The following is a 20,261-nucleotide window of genomic DNA, read 5'->3' on the forward strand; positions in this document are numbered from 1 at the left end:
CACAGTGCAGAAAGAGAACTAGGAAAACAACCAGTAAGTATTATGCTAATGGACATCGAAAGTTCCAGAGAAAATGGTGTTATATGTAAAGGCAGAGATGCAGAAACGGCCTACTGGGTGGGAGTGATGTAAAGGAAGTCAGCTAGGCAACAATATCGACAGGAAAGAAAAAAATCTGAAGGGCAGTAATGGTTTTATAATGATTTGAAGGGCATTGCTGTTCTGTTCGAACCGAGATCAGGGTGTCTGAGAACGCACACTTATGGAATAGTTTCAGATTAGGACGACTTATTCATAGTGAGCGGAAATTGCGCAGCAGTCATTGGGCATGTTCTGTTAGAATGCCAGAGTGTATGTGTTCAGCGATTAATATGGAAAAGTCGGTTTGAACGAAGCGTTGGGTTTCAATTAAAGCATCGAATGCATAAGTTAAACGTAGTATAGTCCTAGTGTAGTCTGTATAGAGCCTATACTAGAAGATGGTTGGAAAATTGGTGGTGCAAAATAATGACGCAACAAGCACGCAATAAACATTATGGGGTTTTACGTGTCAAAACCACGATCTGGCAAACTTCGGAAAATTTGGCCCACCTGGGGTTCTTTAACGTGCACCTAGATCTAAGTACACGGGTATTTTCGCATTTTCGCCCTCATCGAAATGCGGCCGCCGTGGCCGGAATTCAATCCTGTGACCTCGTGCTTAGCATCCCAACGCCATAACCACTAAGCAACCACGGTGGGTAAGCACGCAATAAGCACACAATAAAGCTCAAATTTAACTCTGAGTGATATAGCTTAGCCTGTGAGATATCTAAAGACATACACGTCCAAGAAAGCTAGAAGAAACAAGCGTAGTGGTATCTGCCGCCGTCCCTTTTAAAGCGAAGCTTTATAGGCTAGGCGAAACTAAAAAGCGCCTGTCCGTCGCCTGTCCACAGAAAACTATCATCATCAGCATTGGCTCGAGCATCGTCGTCTTCTTCCGCAGCTGGCTTGTTTGTGCCCCTCGGGTTGCGTTCGTGCTCGTGCTCGGTAGGCGCTCGTGCCACTATTCCCGCGTTCGTCGTCTCCTTCCACAGCTGGCTCCGTTGGCGCTCAGCATTCCAGCGTAGAATTTTACTTCTCTTCCGTCCTCGTAATGGGGAAGCCGCGTTTACGGGGGTATGAACCATTGCATGGGGGGGAGGGGGGGAGGGGGGTATGAGCCATTCATAATCTTACGTGACGGACAGATTTAATCTTTAATCAAATTCATTTATAAGAATCGCAAGCAGCAATGGCTCGCGAATGCTGCAAACCACGTCGCCGAGCAAACTCGAGATGTCGAACGCAAGCGACAACGGCGGACTGCGGGCATACCGTCAGTGAAGTCGTTCTCTCCGTCGCAGCCGAACATGTGTGTAACTTCATAACTGAGAAATACTTTAGTGAACCATCGGGATTAACCCAGTGATAAACACCGGGGCCGCACGTTCCAGCTTCGTTGGTTAACCATCTTCACGGAGTAGAACGGACGACGAATTTTCTTGAAGTTCATGCTAATATCACAATCAGCAGTAGCAACAGCAGCATCAGCAGCATCACCTTATTCATGATTATGTGTTGTTGGGGTTCTAGTCATGGCATTAAACGACCTTACCAACCTCCTCCCCCTCCTTCTTCCCCTCACTCTGTTTTCTCGCGGCATTCGAGTCGCCTCCTGTCTCGTCCTCCGTGGTGTTCGGTGGCCATGACGATGTGCTGCTGACCACAAGGTCGCGGGATCGATTGCCGGCCGCGGCGGCCACATTCAGATGTAACAGCAATGCAAGAAAGGGCTCGTGTACTTATATTTAAGTACAGGTTACATAACCCCCGGGTGCTCAAACTCAACCTGGAGCCCATCACGGAGCTCACAGCGGCTTCATAAACAACACCGAGGTCACGCTGTGCTTGCCTGTTAATATTTATTGGCAGCTCGCACCAAGGCGAGGATCACTTCCAGAAGCAGTAGCAGGTTCTTCGGAATTTGTTCCCGCAGTAGCCTCCTTTGCGGCCAATGTTCTGGCAGTGCCAGTTGCAAATCCACGCACTCAACGGGCAGCCAAAGCCTCGTCCTGCGAACAAAGTGTTAATACAAACGTAGCGTCAACGTAGATCTTTGAAAACCGACACATTGCTATGGTAAAGCAGTACACTCGTACTTCTTACTCGAGGCTAAAAGCGCAGACGGCCGCCATCGAACGGTGCAGCATTTGGCTTGTGGGCACAATGGCCACCTGCCTCACCACGGAAAGTATGCCGCGAAACGTGCTGCATAGCATAGTCGCGACGGGCGCAATTGCTACAGTGTGCTGCATTTGCTACATCTTTCAAAATTAAGCGACATTGTATCGGGACGCTTGTCCGTGGTGCGGCAGCTCACCAACATTAAACCAAATCAGGGGGGGCGGGGGCGGGCGATAAAAATCCCTTAAATTTCACAAACTTCCCTGGTTAGCAAAGTCCTAAATAGCAGGAAGTAGTGGGAGGCAAAACTCGCCAGCTCTGACCTGGAAGAACAACTAGCACTCCTGCATCACGTCAGGCGGGCGGCTCAAGCCTGTGGGGCCTTGGACTTGGGGCCCCACCCATAACGCTCCGTTCTCATTTGCCCTTTCCCCCTTTACAATAAAGTTGCAAATAATAATAATAATAATAATAATAATAATAATAATAATAATAATAATAATAATAATAACAATACAATGCCTGAATAAAAATGACATATGGGTTTGTGGTCGGATAGTTGTCAACTGGAATACAGCACGAAGTTTTAACGAGAACGGTTGGCAAAGAAAGGAGTGGAGAACGGTGTGCGAGCAGACTTGTGCGAACTTGCGTAATCACTACCCAATTTCCAGCTAAGCTGTTTCGTTCGAGCAGTTGTACGAAACACTTCAGCTGCGTGTAATTCTATTACATACTGTATACCGCTGTCCTTGTATGACTGGTTCATCTGAATCTTCGCGCGAAATTTTGCACCACTCGTGAAATTCAATCATATGCGCCCCGGAGCGCTTGAATACGTAATTTATTGCACAGACCATAACTTGCCTGTTCGGGGCACTTCGAGCAATATTCTGTCCGGCTCTATTTCCTCCCCTCCTGTCCGGGTTCTCAACTTATCAAACGGTCGCAGTATGATTCAAAGGAGAAAGTGTATCCAGTTATATTTCGCACAAGCCGAAATTTTAAACTTTGCGTACACACTGGTGAGAGCGCATATATAACGCCTGCTAAAATTCTAAAGGCTGTGATGCATTACGAAAGTTTTAAGGATCATGAGCACCAAAATCAACCAAAGATACGTTTTTTTACATTAAATAGTCCTGCATTCTCGTCACATAATTCCATATCGTGGCAAGCTTGTATGTGCTCTGGACGTCATTTAAAAACAGCGCAATCACTCCTACTTTTGACTCCGCCTACTGGCTGTGCAAGCTCAAGGGCTGCTTGGTATTTTTTTGTCTTTAGTTGCTTTTTAATATTTAAAAATGGCTTAAAACTGCTCCTTCCGTAATTATTTAGCAATATGTTCATTTACACTAACGTTCTCAATATTTCAGTATACGCCGCAAGAGCGCTACGATAATTTTGGTGGGAAACGTTTAAGTCTATGCTGCCATCGGTTATCCCAATACAGCTTCCTAGTTCTTGACCTTACAGAAAGCTCCCAAATGTTCTTCGTTTTACGAGTGCTTTGAGAAAATGAAAATTATCCTGAGCTTTTCAGAAAATGCCTTAACGGGCGTACCCAGAGCATAAGCGCGTTTTTGATTACCTCGACTTGGTGCAGTTGCCAAAAAGCACATTCGTTGGAGCGTCCACTGTGAAAAATGCTGTGTGTGGCGTCATTGGGTATAATAATGATGGGATAAATGCTATAAAAACAGACTTTGAAGCTTGGGGTGTCCCAGCATTGGCGTGATATTGCTACTATAGTGGGCTGAGCAGGATGCCCAACGCCACAACCTCCAAAGGAGGCTTTCGGGTCTCTGGCGAAAATAAGAACTGAAGGAAGGCATAGGCACGTGAAAGGAAGGGTGTCGAGAGGTAATCGGAATTTTTTTTTAAATCTTGTGTATGACACCACTGGAGCGTTGAAGTCGGACCTCTCTAGAAATAAAACTTTAAATTGTGTTTTTTTGAAAGATACACTTTTGTCAACATAAGTAATATTTTGTTAGCAGACGGTAGACTTCCCCAAAATACTTTTTAGTGATTTATCCTGAATATCTCTCGCGTCTACCGTACCAAAAGAACACGTGTTTCCTTTGCAACTTTCGTGCTCATTGATAAATCTGTCTATGAAAAGTGGTCGAAATTTAAGCCTCCAGTATACAAAAATTATTTGCAAAGCAGTGATCGCAGCTACAGTTCTTGTGTAGGTTAAAAACAAAGCCCAGTGTATGAAATCGAAATAGAAAAGCTGCGAACCAATTAAAGGTGCTTCCAAAATATTCCCTAATCAATGAAAAATCTTTCAATTTATATCGTAATGGTTCGAACAAATTTCAATATTTATGTGTATGATTTTGCGTGTTACTTAATAGTAACACGCCAAATCATCAACACGCCAAATCATCAAAAACATCCTGGGAATTTTCAGCTCGTTCGCTTCAACAGAACCTTCCCGACACGGAGACAATCTGTGCCAAGATTAAACTTGAAGGTTTTCTTGCTGTTTTACCTGCAATTTATCATTCCCTTAGCTCTAACGCTAATATTTTGCCGCAATTAGTGAATATATCGTAGCAAATAAAATAAACTGATTGTTCTGGCTGGAAAGTATTTACTGCACGCATTGATTGGCAATCCTTATCATCCACTGGACGCGATAAGGTCTTAGACATATCTACACCATTAGGCTGTACTTAAGTAGTCGGCTCTGCTACACGCGAAAATTTCATTTCAGATCTATAGTGTTTGTTAGTGAGTCACACCTAAAGCACGGTCATTACTCAGACATCCTTGAAGAAATGCCTGACCAAAAAGCGGTTTTAAAGTTATAAACACTCTTTTGAAACTTCCTCCAGTTTTCGGTACCTATCTAACCTTCATCCACATACCCAGTGATTCAAGTTGTCTACTAGCTTGGGCCACTAGGAATGTGCTGTCTTGGCGAGCAGACAACGTGGGTCACTATAGGGTCACCAAGCCCGAGCACACAACTTCGGCACTGTGTACCTGACATTGCTACGTTCTCATTCTTGGCCAGCCCCCATATAGAACGGATGTGCCGAGGTGACACAAGGGGTATACGCAGCTTTAAGTGTACGAAAGCGACAGGGCCGCATCGAGACATCCGCGTCCTGCGCAGCCGCTTAACATAACAGCCATTGCGACGAAGTTTCAGCTAAGACACTATAGGGATAGTGGGGGTCGCTACGAGGATTCGACTGGCGTGCAGCTATTACAACCAGATATACTGTGTCGTGGCACAATTCGGCATTGTGACTGGCAGCGAGATTGCCACTTCGTGTGTCTGCTGATGTGTCCACATGGTTTTGAGAGAGAGAGAAAAAAAGGTGAAGGAAAGACAGGGAGGTTAACCAGACATAATCTCCGGTTGGCTACCCTGTACCGGGGGAGGGGTAAAGGGATTCGACAGGAGAGAGAGAGAAAAAATAAGTACAAAAAAGGGGAAAAAAAGGAAAGAAAAAAAATCACACACACACACACACACAACTGAACTGTTTCTGTGGGCATTGTCAGTCTGCGAAGGCGTTCTAGTGTTGAATAGTGTCAACGTCCCATCCTACGTCACACAGTGTACAGTCACAATTTGTCACTGAGTTCGGTGTCTTTTAAATAACGCAGCAGTGCCTTCAAGGTGGCTCGCGCTGTTTTTCGTGTAGGCCAGTTTACAAGGATGTTGATTTGCGTTATTAAGCGTTTGTCCAGTTGACCTATCGTGGCTGAGAGAGCTGCTCTCGTTATTCACGGGTGGCATGGGGATGTAATAGTTGTCATAATAATCAGCATAGCATATAAAACATATCATCCCCATATGGAAATCTTTTTGCGCACACAATCGACACGGACACAGTGAAGGGGGTCCGTGTCGATTGTGTGCGCAAAAAGATTTCCATGTGAATTCGTACCAACTCGCCCAACTATCAGTTCTGCTGCAGTTCATATCATCTCCAATTACACAGCCATCATAAGAAAGATTGCTAATCGCGTTAACGTCGCCAAGCACCCATATCCAAGGATGGATATACCGCCAATGTTTTGTGCTGTTAATGCCCGTGATACCAAAAGGTCTGTCTTCAAGAGAGATATATTTAAACGAACGGGTGACAATTCCATTATTGATGTTCGAGTCTCCTCTTTTAATTACAGATTCATTTTTGTAATCATTATTGTGATGCAGACTCATTACTTAAAAGATTGTATAGCATTGTGCGCTAAGGCACTTCAGATTTGATATGGTAAAGCGCGTAAAATGGAACCGTAACATCCTTGGTAGGATGTGGGAAATTATTCGACTGTTCTTTCTTTTTTTTTTTCGAACTGTAGGGCAAAATATTTTTTCTCTGTACAGTACAAGCAGGCAGCTCTTCCCGTTATTTCTGTTGTAGACTACCAAACCGGCACTTCTTTTTTCTGTGCGTCTGCTTATTTTATCCTGTAATTTGTTAAGTGCTGGTTACTTCCGGGACATGGCCTACAAGCAATGTGGCACCCATCCAAAGGTAACGCATTTGCTCGCAAACTGAAAAAGCGCTAAGCCAGCATTCGGATTCCATTTGTCGTCGCTGAAACCGGGACACGTGACCTCAATAAGCGCATTTTTCTGCGGCTCAATCTTCCCAGCGGCGGCGAAGCGCCAAAGCCGCCTTTTCCATCTGCGCCTGCTGCGTCATTATTTTGTAGCAATTATAGATTGATAACATCGACGTCGTGCAGCTGTGCATCCAGCACGCGCTGATAAGAACTGCGAGTTAATTAGTTCAATCCACTTACGTGGAGCTCATTCTCGCAGCGCGTCAAAAGCATTCCATACGACTACAGTATAATGCATCTGAGACGCGAATGCTCCTTGTGTCGGCTTGTCTTGCCTAGATAACCGTTCAAAAATCATGCATTCCGATTCTCACGTAATATTCGACCTAAACGCAGCCAAAGTTAAGTTGCACTCCCGCGTGATATCCACGAGGTAAGGAAGTAGGTCTTTCCGGCAATCTACAGCGTCATCGCACCGTGAGGTATTTATCTATTTATTTATTTATCTATTACGTGTGCTGCTCATGTTTCCAACGCATCAAATTATCACGAAGCTTCATTGTCTCCGTTTCTCGGCGCCTACATTCATTTGCTTTGGTGGCCACAGACGCCTTTCCTGCAATTTCTTCTTAGTCAAAACTCATTTATCGGCGCCTCTAAACCACGTCTATCAAACGATACACTTACGAAGTTCAGTTAAACCTGCGATGCGAAAATGAAGCTGCTCACCGCGTAGTCCTTCTATTGCTTTCATAACGTCAATAATAACCATGCAGCGCTTGGGCCTACGACAATTTTGCTGCGAATTTTGTCTCTTTGTGTTTCTGTCTAAGAGATCTATGTTCATTTATTTCAAGATATATAAATTAAATCTCTAAACGAGCCCCACCTGCGACGTGAGTATCGCTCAGAGTATCAACGAATAAAAAAAATCATCGGCATACTACTTTTTTACCCTCAAAAAACTGCGAATTTTGCCGCCACCAGAATTATTGAAGCACTCCCAAGTCCGTTGAGCTTACTCGCGTGTGCCTGCGACCGCACCTCATAATTCGAGTGACCACGACAACAAGTGCGCACGCTTGACAAAAGCGACAAAACACACTAAGGTTGAAGACGGGTCGTGTTGGTATAGCATACTAGACGTGGCATTGCGCAACATTTTGACGCGATACACTGAAGAGAAACACACACAACTGAGCGCTACTTGAAACTATCGACGTATTCCCTTGTTAATGAAATTCTGGGGGTTTACGTGCCATCAGAACCACGATCTGATTATGAAGCACGCTGTAGTGGGGGACTCCGAATTAATTTTGACCACCTGTGGGGTTCTTTAACGTGCCTCAAATGCTCGGGACACGGGCGTTTTTGCATTTCGCCCCCATCGAAATGCGGCCACCGCGGCAGGGATGTGATCCAGCGAACTCGTGCTTAGAAGCGCGACGCCTTAGGCTTTAAGCCACCACGGCGGGTTCTTATTCCCTTCTCAATGAAATAAATACAAAAATATACTCAAAGGCGAAGAACTACAAATGCAAAAAAAAAGAATTTTTACTATTTTACAAGAACGGATCATCCACCAATCCCAAGCTGGCTTTGTCACACGATCATTTGGCTGCACTCGACATCGCAATAAAAAGGAACAACGAGGGTACAAAATTTCTGTCAGATTAGGGCGTCAGCAAATCAATTTTTTTGCACAAAAGGAAACAGAGCGCATGTTTACACACATCCCATGCGAGCAATCTCGGTGGCTTCGATGGAACACATGGACAAAACACACCTTTCTCTCGTCTAGTTCCTGTGGTGATATTCGCATGCGCATTCACAAACTATACATCACGTCATGCAGTTGTTGCGATTGGGCTTCAAGCGCCACTTGCTAAATGAATTGATGTAAACAATCCAAGATTTGGACCAGCCCTTATTGCATACATGAACTGAGATTCCAGAACTGCACAGAAAGCTTATAGTGAAACCTTAAAGCTTGAAAGGTGCGGTAGGTTCTACCATGTACAAAAATAAACCATCGAAAGCTGCTTCTAATACAAGCCGGAAAAGCCGAATGTGCGTTACAACTTATTAAATTCGTGGGGTTTACGTGCCAAAACCACGATCTGATTATGAGTCACACCATAGTGGGGACTCCGGGTTAATTTTCACCACCTGTGGGGTTTTTTAACCTGCCCCCCAATGCATGGTACACAGGCGTTTTTGCATTTCGCCCCCACAGAAATGCGGCCGCCGTGGCCGGGATTCGATCCCACGATCTCGTGCTTAGCAGCGAAATTCCACAGCCGCTAAGCCACCAAGGCGGTGTTACAAATTATTAACATAAGAGTTGCAACTTTTCTATGCGGTACATGTTACTGCCATATTAACGCTTCTGAGCCTCTAGTGTTCGCTGTCTTGTACGTAACTTTAAATAAGTGCTTTCGGGTAAAGTAACTAGGCATTAATTTTCAAAACTGGCTTTATTTCAGACACCGTTACGTTCTGTCTGCGTGCGTGCGTGTGAGCGTGGGCATGTGTCTTTAGACCATGGCAATGGCTTTCACGCATTGCGCAACTCCAGCGGTCTCACGGCGTCCGAATGTTCTGGTGCACGCTGATCAATAACCAAGAGCCCACAGATGAATGCGTCTCGTGCGCTGCATACTTACGGACCCTGTGGTGTGCCTTTTCACTTCCTTCCTCAGCAGCAGATGCCGAGGCCAGGATTGCTGCGCGAACACCATGCAAAGACACTGTCAGAACCACCGGCACACTGTTAAACTTCACAGTCCTGCATTTAACACCACTCTAAGAAGTGCGCGGGGCTGTATTTTATACAGAACCCTATAGATTGGATACTTTCTTTCCTTGCATGCTGTAACGTCCGGCACAGGACCTCTACTTAGCGACGGGCATCTTGTATAGGAACCCGAAAACTTCGCGACGTGAAAACAACTGGTGCAGTGTGCGACATGTACTCTATTACTCAAACCCGTTATTGTGGCCGTTGCGATTCCGTTGCCGTAGTTTATGAAATTACAAAAAGAAATACAGTAGTATTCTCAAAAGATGTCGATCCAAAATGTTAAACCTGGGACTATTCGCCCGGTAACGTCATAACGTCCCGTGCTAGCAGGCTTACGAACAAAGGAACGGACACGATGGCGATCATTTATTTATTAACTTTTCTTGCTAATACTCGAGCATCACTTTTTTTGAGTCTTGCTGCTGCACAAATATTACTCGCATTTTGCACAGGGATCGCTTTCGTGCTCTCGCAAGAACTCTTTCGGAATTACTCGAAAGCGTATCAATAAACCCCCCCCCCCCCTCCCCGACAAAAAAAATGAAAACACTAAGTTGAAGGTGCACACGAGCAAAAACTCAGGGGGCAAAGTGCACTTTCTCGATTACGAACTCCAGCAGTGAATTGCATTATTAAGAGCCTAGAACTAGTGTTATAAGCGAATATATATAAGAAAAACTGCGCCTCTTTGTGGCACAACCTCCTCACCGGTCAGCACCGTCAGCAGGACGACGACGGAGAAGATCTTCATGTTGGAAGCCAAACAGGACTCAAGGCACAAGGTTCCAGTTGACTCGAGTGAATGCTACTAGCGAAGCAAGGCTTCCAGTTACTGCTAGAAAGCTCCGAGTTTGAAAGCACTGTCAATGAGAGAGAAATACCAAAATTTAAGTGACTTAGTGATCTTACGGCTGCCACGATTAAGAAGTGTCCCGTATTCAAGATTTAAAAGCATCTCAAGATGTCTTTAGGAGTACAGGTGCTTTGCAACTTTGGAATGGCCAGCTCAGCTTCCTTGCGTGGTCAGGAAGAAACAACAAAAGAAAGAAGCAAGCAGCCAAGTTTTATACAGGCAGAACTTAGGCGGTTGCGCGTCTACTAAAAAACGAAATCTGGCATTAACTGAACATTATGTGCTAGCGGTACTGTGCTGAACCAACGACATTACTCGGTTAATAATAAACGCCAGCAGCACACAACGGCATTTCAAGGCAACGCTGGGCTAAAGGCCACAAAAAATACCATAAAAGCACTACCTCCAGTGAACGCCAACCGAACGCAGCACGGATCACTCTGCTTCGATTAACATTTCTTCGATCACAGTGGAAAAGCAATGTCAACACATTGTACAACTCCCTACTGAGGCTTCGCATGGCTTCGCATGGCCACCGTCCTTTTGCACGCAGTGAACGTTTTCTTTCAATTCGTTTTGTATTTGCACAATCTATCACAGCACAATTCTAATTTTAGTTACCCTGTAATGTCACACTAAGCATCCACGACAAAAATGTAGCATTTACCTGCTAGGATAGAAGTCCTGCAAAAAAGACACTACACCTAGGACAAGCTTCTTGGCTTATATAGGGTTCTTCTTGCATGCGCACAATGTATCAAATTCAGAAACGCGTGAGTGACAACGTCTATAAAAAACACCAGCGGGGGAAGTAGAATACAACAATGCGTTTCTATCGTGGAGCCATGTGATTGGAGCGCGAAGTTCTGCGAAGTAGTTCCTAGCCTACTTGAAAAGCATTTGCTTCCAACTAAAGGAGGAGTGACAGATTACCTCTATAACTAAGTACAACGCATGCCCTCTTCTATTCTGTATTCAAGGTGACCTTCTCCAAGTTTTTTGTAGCTCCTAGGGTCTTCTGTCATGACGATTCTCAACTCATAATTTATTTTCATAAAAATTATTATGGTAATTATAAACAGTAAAATGCTTGGTAAACTCAAATGTCATTATCTTTTTGTCACTATACCGACTTTCGAGCCCCAGTCGATCGTATAAAGCTTATTGACCATGTCACTACAAATAGCTTACTTATGTACTGTCGAGATCGAGAGTAGAACACTGCACGGGCCCGGGCCGATCCGAGAGCCCGGGCTCGGGCCCACTCAATAAAGCGCCTAAGTCTCGATTTCAAGCACACGCGAACGTTATGCATTGCATGATTCAAGGCATTCTGTGCCAAGCTGAATTGACACGCGCATAGAGCTGGCTCTTATGTTATACCTTAGCACAGAAAATAGGATAACAGATGAAGTGCAATTTTTTTTCTTTTCCACGAAAAACTAACATTGTTTCTATGTCAGGAAAAATAAACTGTAGAAAATACCGCTTTTCACACCATTTCCCTGTTGCCGATTTTGCGATTGCAATATTACCACTCCCGAATCTTTCATATTATAATTATATTATGTATTATTTTCGCGCTAACTCAAGGGATATCTCGTTCGCCTTGTACGTTTAATTTACGCTGTATGCTCGTGAATTCGTCTGTTTATATATCGTATATATATATATATATATATATATATATGTTTTGTAATGAAGAAAAAGACGCACCTAGGCTCGGGCGCTCGGACTGCGGGCGCGCGCACAGAGACAAGAAGACGACGAGGCAGAGAATAGAACAGCCGGCCCAGGAACGGGTGCTGTCTCTGTGTCTCCGTTCATTACAATGACGCAGTCGGCGAACGCCAAGTCTTAAGGGGCTTCAGCCTTAAGCACCGTCCTACGGAGGCCTTGCGTCCTCCGGCATCTCGGCGTCCAGGGTCTTTCCGGCGAGCCAACGCTTCCCTTCGCATAGATGCCGCGCCTGGGACTACGTCAAGCTTCGATCCGCCAAGGCATCCCGTCCACGCTGCCTTAGACATGGATCCTCGCCGTCGTACGTTCCTGCTGCGGCCAGGGAACGCCGTCCACGCTTCCCATGCCCTTTATCCCGGCCCCATGATATCATCATCTCAGCCAGCTAGGGATGCTGTTCACGCTCCCCTGACCATGCTTCCGGCTGCAGTGAGTGCCGCATACGCCACTAGTTCTGGCTCAACAGATGCCGTTAGGCTCCCTTGGCCAGTGGTCCGGCTGGCCCGAGTGCTGCGACCACTGCCGCCGCCTCAGGGGACGTGGATTCCGCCCCTGGCTCTACGGGCGGCTCAGCCGGCAGCTTATCCGACGCCATGCGCGCCATCTCGCTGCTGACCCAACAGCTCGAGGTTATGACGAACACCTTCGCATCCCTCAGCGGTTTCGCGGTTGCACCTCACATTGGGACAGCGCTTCAGCCCCTCCGTCATGGACCCGTCCTGCCTGGGAACGCCGTCCACGCTTCCCTTGGCGAGACTATCATGCCCGGCACTACTTCGACTCCTCAGCCAACAAGGTATGCCGTCCCAGCTTCCTTAGTGGTAGAACCGGCTGTCGCTCCTACAACGACCGCACTGTCCGTGGACACCGGCCCTAGTTCCACGGGAAGCTGGACAAGCAACCTGGCGGAGACGAGACGCTGCGACTTCCAGCAGCCGGCATGCGTAAAAATACCGCCGTTTCGCGGCTTTGAAGATGACGTCACTATTTGGGTTCACACCATCAATGCCTTGGGTGATCGGCATGCTTGGCCAGACCACAAAAGATGGCTGGTTGCAGCCAAACAACTTTTCGGTGCCGCAAAGGCATGGGACACCTACGAAGGCGTCAAGCAGCGGTCCTGGCCTGAATGGAGCGCAGCGCTGATAGCTGCTTTCGGCCCGTTCCCTCATGCCTGCGGTGAGTCCGATAAGCGCAGTTCTGCGCCCGACGCTCCGGAGAGCTCCCACTTCGGTCCTGCGGCAGGAGTGCGCAGCAACGCCTCGACAGGGAGGGCCGCAGGCTGCTCCGCCGTAGACGCCGGCTCACCGGGTGTCGCCGTCTGCTTCAACCCAGACGGTAGGAAGCGCATGGCAACCAGCGCTCCCGCGTTGACCCACCACCGGGCGGCTAATCCTCAAGCTATCCTATCAGCTCCACCACAACCTCTGATCACTGCAGCAAGTCACCGCTGATACTTTCACGCGGCAGTCTACGCCAGCCGAGGTACTGTGGCGGCAACCCAGTGAAGCTCGGGGGCTGCACCATCTCGCCGTTGCACCTTCACCCGGCATGGCTTTAGTAGACGGGCTCGTAGCCCGCTCCGTGGTAGATCATGGATGCGAGCCATTTTATTGCGATAGCAATTATATGGACACTCAAAAGCAGATTTCTGCCGTCGGCGTCGCCGTCGCCGTGAGGTTCCGTATGACGTCAATGGAGATGAAATCGTCGCCGCGCGCCGAACGCTGTATGTGCGAGTGAAAGGGCGCGAGGGACGCGCGCTTTCACGGGGAGTGAACGCACGGCGGAGAACAAACGCGCGTTCTGCGCTGTGCTCCCTTAACGGCTGCAGAAGTAGGCGTCTCTTTCCTCTTCTACAATCACCATATATGTAGAGCAAACGTGTCTTCTTCCGACGCGCGAAAGGCCGTGGGGGAGGGGGGGGGGGGAGGCGGAGGAAAGGGAGGCGACGTTTAGCTGCGGCACCAAGTGCCTATTTATATCAGAGGCTCCGGCAACAGTCACCAACGCCGCACGCATTTTGAGCGAACGCGGGCAAAACGCCGACGGCGTCGACAACAGTTCTGCGTGTTGCCGGTGCTGCTGCATGTCCAAGTTTATACAGCTGATAAAGCTGCTATCATTACTCCGTATAGCTCCCTTCAAATTTGCTATCGCAATTGATGCTTCGCCTTTCAGGTGAAACTGCGACAACTTTTTTTCCACCACGCTTCTCGGTCTCTGCGTCAGCGTACGATACTTCTACACCATCACTTTTGGGGACCATGACCGCTTTCCATCCGCAGCGGTCGGTGGGACGGCTCCCGAATGCAGCGGTGCCGGAGCGCATGGAGGCGCCGGCTTCTTTAGTGCTTGAGCGTCTGGCACTCCAGCAGCCCGATGCGCCCACGGATCGCGGCGAGCAGAACCGTCCGGAACCGCCACATGCTGGAATTTCAACGGGGTCATTTGCCGAATGCGTCGCTGTTAGCCCCGCACCGAGTGGGGCCTCGCTGGCGGAGGCGGGTGGCGCGCCTGAGCTCATCGTCATCGAGGACCTGCCTGCGCGCGAGGGACGCATGGGAGGCCTCGGGACGTTCAAGGGACTGTCGCGGGTTACCAGCACGAGAGACTGCAAGAGACACACAAAAGACCAGTCGCGAAATGCTCGTGGTTTTTTGTCAAGCGTGGCTGATTCTCGCGCAACAACAAGCCTCGTTCATTTTGCGGCAACGTTGCGAAGTAAGCGACGACTGAGCATAGCGGCTGCTCATTGTGCACGATCTCCAGTTCAACGTGTCCAATTGCGACGGGATATACGTCGACGAGACATGCGACCCGATCGTAACACGCAGTGCCGACCCCCAGAGACGCTGGTTGCGCACAGGACGGCTTTCCCTGGTTTCCATAATCAGAGTGTCCTCACAACCACCTGAGCTATCTTCGGCAGCGTGGCCGAGTGTAATGAAGAAAAAGACGCACCTAGGCTCGGGCGCTCGGACTGCGGGCGCGCGCACAGAGACAAGAAGACGACGAGGCAGAGAATAAAACAGCCGGCCCAGGAACAGGTGCTGTCTCTGTGTCTCCGTTCATTACAGTATATATATATATATATATATATATATATATATATATTCTGAGCGCTGCTTGTGCATTTCCTCTGCCCCTCAGCTGTACATACTCATCATCACTCCTCGGGCCGTAGTAGTGGGTAAAGGAAGTCGTGAGGCCTAATCATTCTTTCTCAATATATACATGTATATGTGCATGCTAAGTGACCTCACAAGACCAAATCGCACGGTCAAGGTTGTCGCATGCGCACCAGCGGAAAAATAACAGCACAGGCAATGCGCCAGATCACTGCTGTTCCCATGGGAGAAACAAAGCTATCGATCTTTTATTGCTTATACACTGCAGCTGATTACATAGGCGTATCTACCGGGGGGGGGGGGGGGGCAAGGGGGGCACTTGCCTCCCCCCCCCCACTGTCAATGTGGGGGGGGGGGGGCACAGTATGCCATTTGCCCCCCTTCCCCACTTTTGAAAGAGGTCCCTTTCGGCAGCATGCTGCAAATTCCAACAAAACTACAGCTGAAGCTAAATTTTCTTTCGTAATAGACTGGCTATGTCAGTAATGATTTTCTTTACTACGCATCCCCTGCTTGGGCAGCGAGGATTGTCTTTTGTGTCTCCTTGGGACGTGCTGTAGCAGACGACACGCTCGCGTTGCGGAGAAGGCCTGGATCTGGGCAGTTACAGAACTAACAAATGCCAGCTTGCGCTACTTGCATCATGCCGAGTGTTTCGGGATCACTATATCCATATTTGAAAACAAAAACACAACTCCTTTGTATACTAGACTCAAAATTTTGAAATTACACAATTTGTACGATTTTAAGTTACTATCCAGCCTTAAATGTGAAATACGTAAGGACACGCACTATCTGAGAGCACTATCAAACTTGCGAAACAACGCTTCTTTACGCTCATTGAGGCGCACAGAACTTTGGCATGTACCAAGATCTCGCACCAACTATCAACTATGGATTTCAAGTTATTCAGTCAAGCATCCCACAGCTTTTGAATAAATTCCACCTCACAATAGAGGATTTGCGTGTGCTTTCGAGAAATGACTTGTTTGCGTTTTTTGTATAATGCTTGTTATAATTCGCTTTTTAGTTCATTTGGTTACATAATGCAGTATAGTTTCCATCTTGTATCTATTGTTTACCTAATGTTGCAGCTTAAACAGTATTGTTGTTCATGTATTATTTACTTCTGCGAAGTGTCCGCTATTGTTTAACAAACTAGTACCGCAACCGAAAAAGTCTTTGTGTACATGTATTACTTAATTCTGCCAAAGTATCCGCTGCCGGGTACTGGGAGGTGGGGCAAGTCAAGCTACATGTTGTAGCTTTTTTCCTGCTTTCCCAACCACATGTCATGTGCAATTTTCTTTTGTACTTTGTGTGGTAAATAAATCAACTTCAACTTCAAACTTCAATCAGCTTATTTAACGTGCGGGCGAGGGGAGGTCCGGATAACGTATTATAATCAGCCGCGTTCAACGACTGGTGTAGTTTACGGCATGAAATCGTTGGATTTACAAATGCTGGAACTATTTCCTCACGAGTTGTGTTCCCTCGCTGCTGCCACTTGGCAGTAGCGACGCAACTGTGAAGGTCGTACTAAGCTATCTGCTTCTGTACAGGTTACGTTTTTCACCGGTGATGCCCAAGCTCGGACGCAAGGTTGGCGTGGACCAAGCTGCGCCTGCGTGCTGCTGCTGCGTCCTACCATGTCACGAGCTGCAGTCTACAAGAGGAGCATTTCCGTCAACGGCCGCTTCACTTGGCAGTAGCGACGGAACTGTGAAGGTCGTACTAAGCTATCTGCTTCTGTACAGGTTACGTTTTTCACCGGGGATGCCCAAGCTCGGACGCAAGCTTGGCGTGGACCAAGCTGCGCCTGCGTGCTGCTGCTGCGTCCTACCATGTCACGAGCTGCAGTCTACAAGAGGAGCATTTCCGTCAACGGCCGCTTCACTTGGCAGTAGCGACGGAACTGTGAAGGTTGTACTAAGCTATCTGCTTCCGTACAGGTTACGTTTTTCACCGGGGATGCCCAAGCTCGGACGCAAGCTTGGCGTGGACCAAGCTGCGCCTGCGTGCTGCTGCTACGTCCTACCACCTCACGAGCTGCAGTCTACAAGAGGAGCATTTCCATCAACGGCCGCTTCACTTGGCAGTAGCGACGGAACTGTGAAGGTCGTACTAAGCTATCTGCTTCTGTACAGGTTACGTTTTTCACCGGGGATGCCCAAGCTCGGACGCAAGCTTGGCCTGGACCAAGCTGCGCCTGCGTGCTGCTGCTGCGTCCTACCACGTCACGAGCTGCAGTCTACAAGAGGAGCATTTCCGTCAACGGCCCCTTCACTTGGCAGTAGCGACGGAACTGTGAAGGTCGTACTAAGCTATCTGCTTCTGTACAGGTTACGTTTTTCACCGGTGATGCCCAAGCTCGGACGCAAGCTTGGCGTGGACCAAGCTGCGTCTGCGTGCTGCTGCTGCGTCCTACCACGTCACGAGCTGCAGTCTACAAGAGGAGCATTTCCGTCAACGGCCGCTTCACTTGGCAGTAGCGACGGAACTGTGAAGGTCGTACTAAGCTATCTGCTTCTGTACAGGTCAGTAAATAGGCGCATTGCATTTCTTGTAAATTCTGGTTTCAAGTGTTCCCTCGCTACTGCCAAGTGGTCAATTGTACCTCTGTGTTTTGCTGCATCTGTCTCGCATTTTCATTCCTCGGTTACAAAGTAACTGATTTGTTATGGCAAAAATGAAAGAGGAAGTAAGGATTGAATGCCAGAGGCTCAGGGAGGAAATGCAGCAGGAAATTAAAATTTTCCGCGAGTCTGTGGAAAGAGATTTCAGGAATAAAATTCGAGAATTGAAAACCGAACAAAGGAGCGAAAAGCATTGACTATGCTGATGACACAATAGAGGAGTTGAAGAAAAAGCTGGACGAAGCTCTCGCAAAAAACACTCAACTGGAAACTGAAAATGCTGCTCTTCACCTAGAAAACGCGACCCTGAAAAGCTCTTTGAATGATCTAGAGCATAGGGTAACTAGCTGTGAGCAATATTCTAGGAATGTCAATTTGGAGATACAAGGTGTCATCAAGAATGAAAATGAATCTGTCAATGACCTGCTGTGCAAACTTGGTACAGCCATCGGTGAGCCAATTGCCAGAGAACACATGGAATCATGTCACCGCGTGCCAAGTAGAACGGAGAATAAAAGCCACATTGTTGTTCAGTTCAAGTCCTGCGTAAAGCGCGACAATGTACTAAAGAAAGCCAAGAAGGCGCGCCTTACTAATGCGGACTTGGGCATAAGTAGTTCTACACCTGTTTCACCGCCAGTGTACGTCAATGAGCATCTTTGCCCGACGCTAAAAAGGTTGCTAGCACTTGCGGTGAAAAACAATTATGAAATAAAGTGAAAATCAGTGTGGTCTTTTAATGGCAAAATATTTGCTAGACAGTCCGACGCAACACCTGTTGTGCACATACCAAGTGTGCGCGACATCGATAAGATTTTTGTAAGACAGACCGGTTCTTCGCTTGGGTAAGTTGAGAAAAAGTACCATGCTTGCTTGTATTTCTAGTCGTTTTACTTTTATTTCTGATATGGATTATCTGGAGCTTGCCTTTCCCCAATGCCGTCCGCTCACGTCACCCAACAAGTGACTCAGTGCTACGCATTAATGCAAGATCATTGAACCACAAGAAAGACGATGTCGCATTTCTTCTTGACCAATTCCAATTAACATTTGGCGCTATAATGCTGACTGAAATTTGGGGCAGAAATGATGATCAGGCCTTCAGTTTGGACGGTTACAATGCATTCTCGCTTAATCGGCCAAACAAACGACGCGGGGGTGTGGCACTGCTTGTTACGATGAAAAAGAATTGCCATGTCGTCCCTCAATTTACTGTAGTAACTAATGACTATGAAATACTAACGATTCTATGTAAGCATGAGCTGATTTCTGTACTTTATCGACCACCAAATGGAAGTATTGCCAGTTTTTTGCTGTTCTATGAAACTTTTTTGCAATTTTTATGCAATAACAACTTACACCTGGTTTCTGCAGGAGATTTTAATATTAATATGATGGAATAAAGCAATGCCACCCGTGATGTAAACACCATGTTACATTCCACTGGCTTTACCAACTTAATTACTACGCCAACTCGTATTACATGCTCAACTGCATCGGCACATGATCTCATTGTGACAAATATTGACACCGTAATCTACAGCGCAGGTACTGTCATGTCTGATATTAGTGACCACTGCTCTGTCTTTCTAAATTATCATAACGAACCACTGGATAGAAATTCACGACAGGAGCTACTCATTATTCAACAAATTACCCCTTTCAGTATTGAATCATTCAAAATTGATTTAATGAATAAAACTGGTCATCTGTAAACGAAAAGAAAACAGCAAATGACGCTTACGATGACTTCATGAAGCTTTTTATGCGCATTTACGCAAAGCATTTTCTTTTCAAAACGTTTACACCAGCAAAAAAGACCAAAAAACCTTGGGTCACTCGCGAGCATCTGAAAATGATAAAAAGTAAAAATATCTGTTATCATTCATTCTTGCGCACACGCTGTATAGAAGTGTTAAAGAAATTTAGGAAGCTTCGAAATCGAATAAATGCTGAACTTATACGTGCCAAAGTACCCTATTATCTTCGTCTTTTCGAAAATACTAGTCGACAGCGACCTAACGCTACATGGAAACTCATCAATAATATACTCGGCCGCGAAAATAAAAACGCCCTACCTGAATCCTTAACACTTGACGGTCGCACATTAACCGGCACATCACTGCATGTTTCTGCTTGTAATGACCACGTAGGTTTGGTTACCGGATGCGGTAATGTGAAGCAGAGCATCTTTCTTGACCCAACTGATAAAACTGAAGTGCATCACACTTTTATGCGCTTAAATAATACTAAATCACTCGATGCCGATAATTTGCAGATCCTTCCAATAAAGCATGATTTACACTTAATCACAGAAGTTCTTGCATATATCTTTAACTGAATTATTG

At 46.8% G+C, this 20,261-nt stretch overlaps 1 protein-coding gene across 1 annotated transcript; it reads right to left on the minus strand.

Annotated features, from left to right (window-relative positions):
- Nucleotides 1-1,940: 1,940 nt before the first annotated feature.
- On the minus strand, nt 1,941-11,125 carry LOC119441048 (defensin-like). The gene is made up of 4 exons (XM_037705776.2): nt 11,074-11,125; nt 10,262-10,413; nt 9,417-9,476; nt 1,941-2,096 (listed from the first exon to the last, which is right to left on the minus strand). Exons 2-4 carry the CDS (start codon nt 10,302-10,304, stop codon nt 1,975-1,977), a joined length of 225 nt encoding a protein of 74 aa, XP_037561704.1. The 5' UTR covers nt 10,305-10,413; nt 11,074-11,125; the 3' UTR covers nt 1,941-1,974.
- Between the last annotated feature and the right edge of the window lie 9,136 nt (nt 11,126-20,261).

This window comes from Dermacentor silvarum, chromosome 2 (assembly GCF_013339745.2).
Source record: "Dermacentor silvarum isolate Dsil-2018 chromosome 2, BIME_Dsil_1.4, whole genome shotgun sequence".
Taxonomy (NCBI): Eukaryota; Metazoa; Arthropoda; class Arachnida; order Ixodida; family Ixodidae; genus Dermacentor; species Dermacentor silvarum.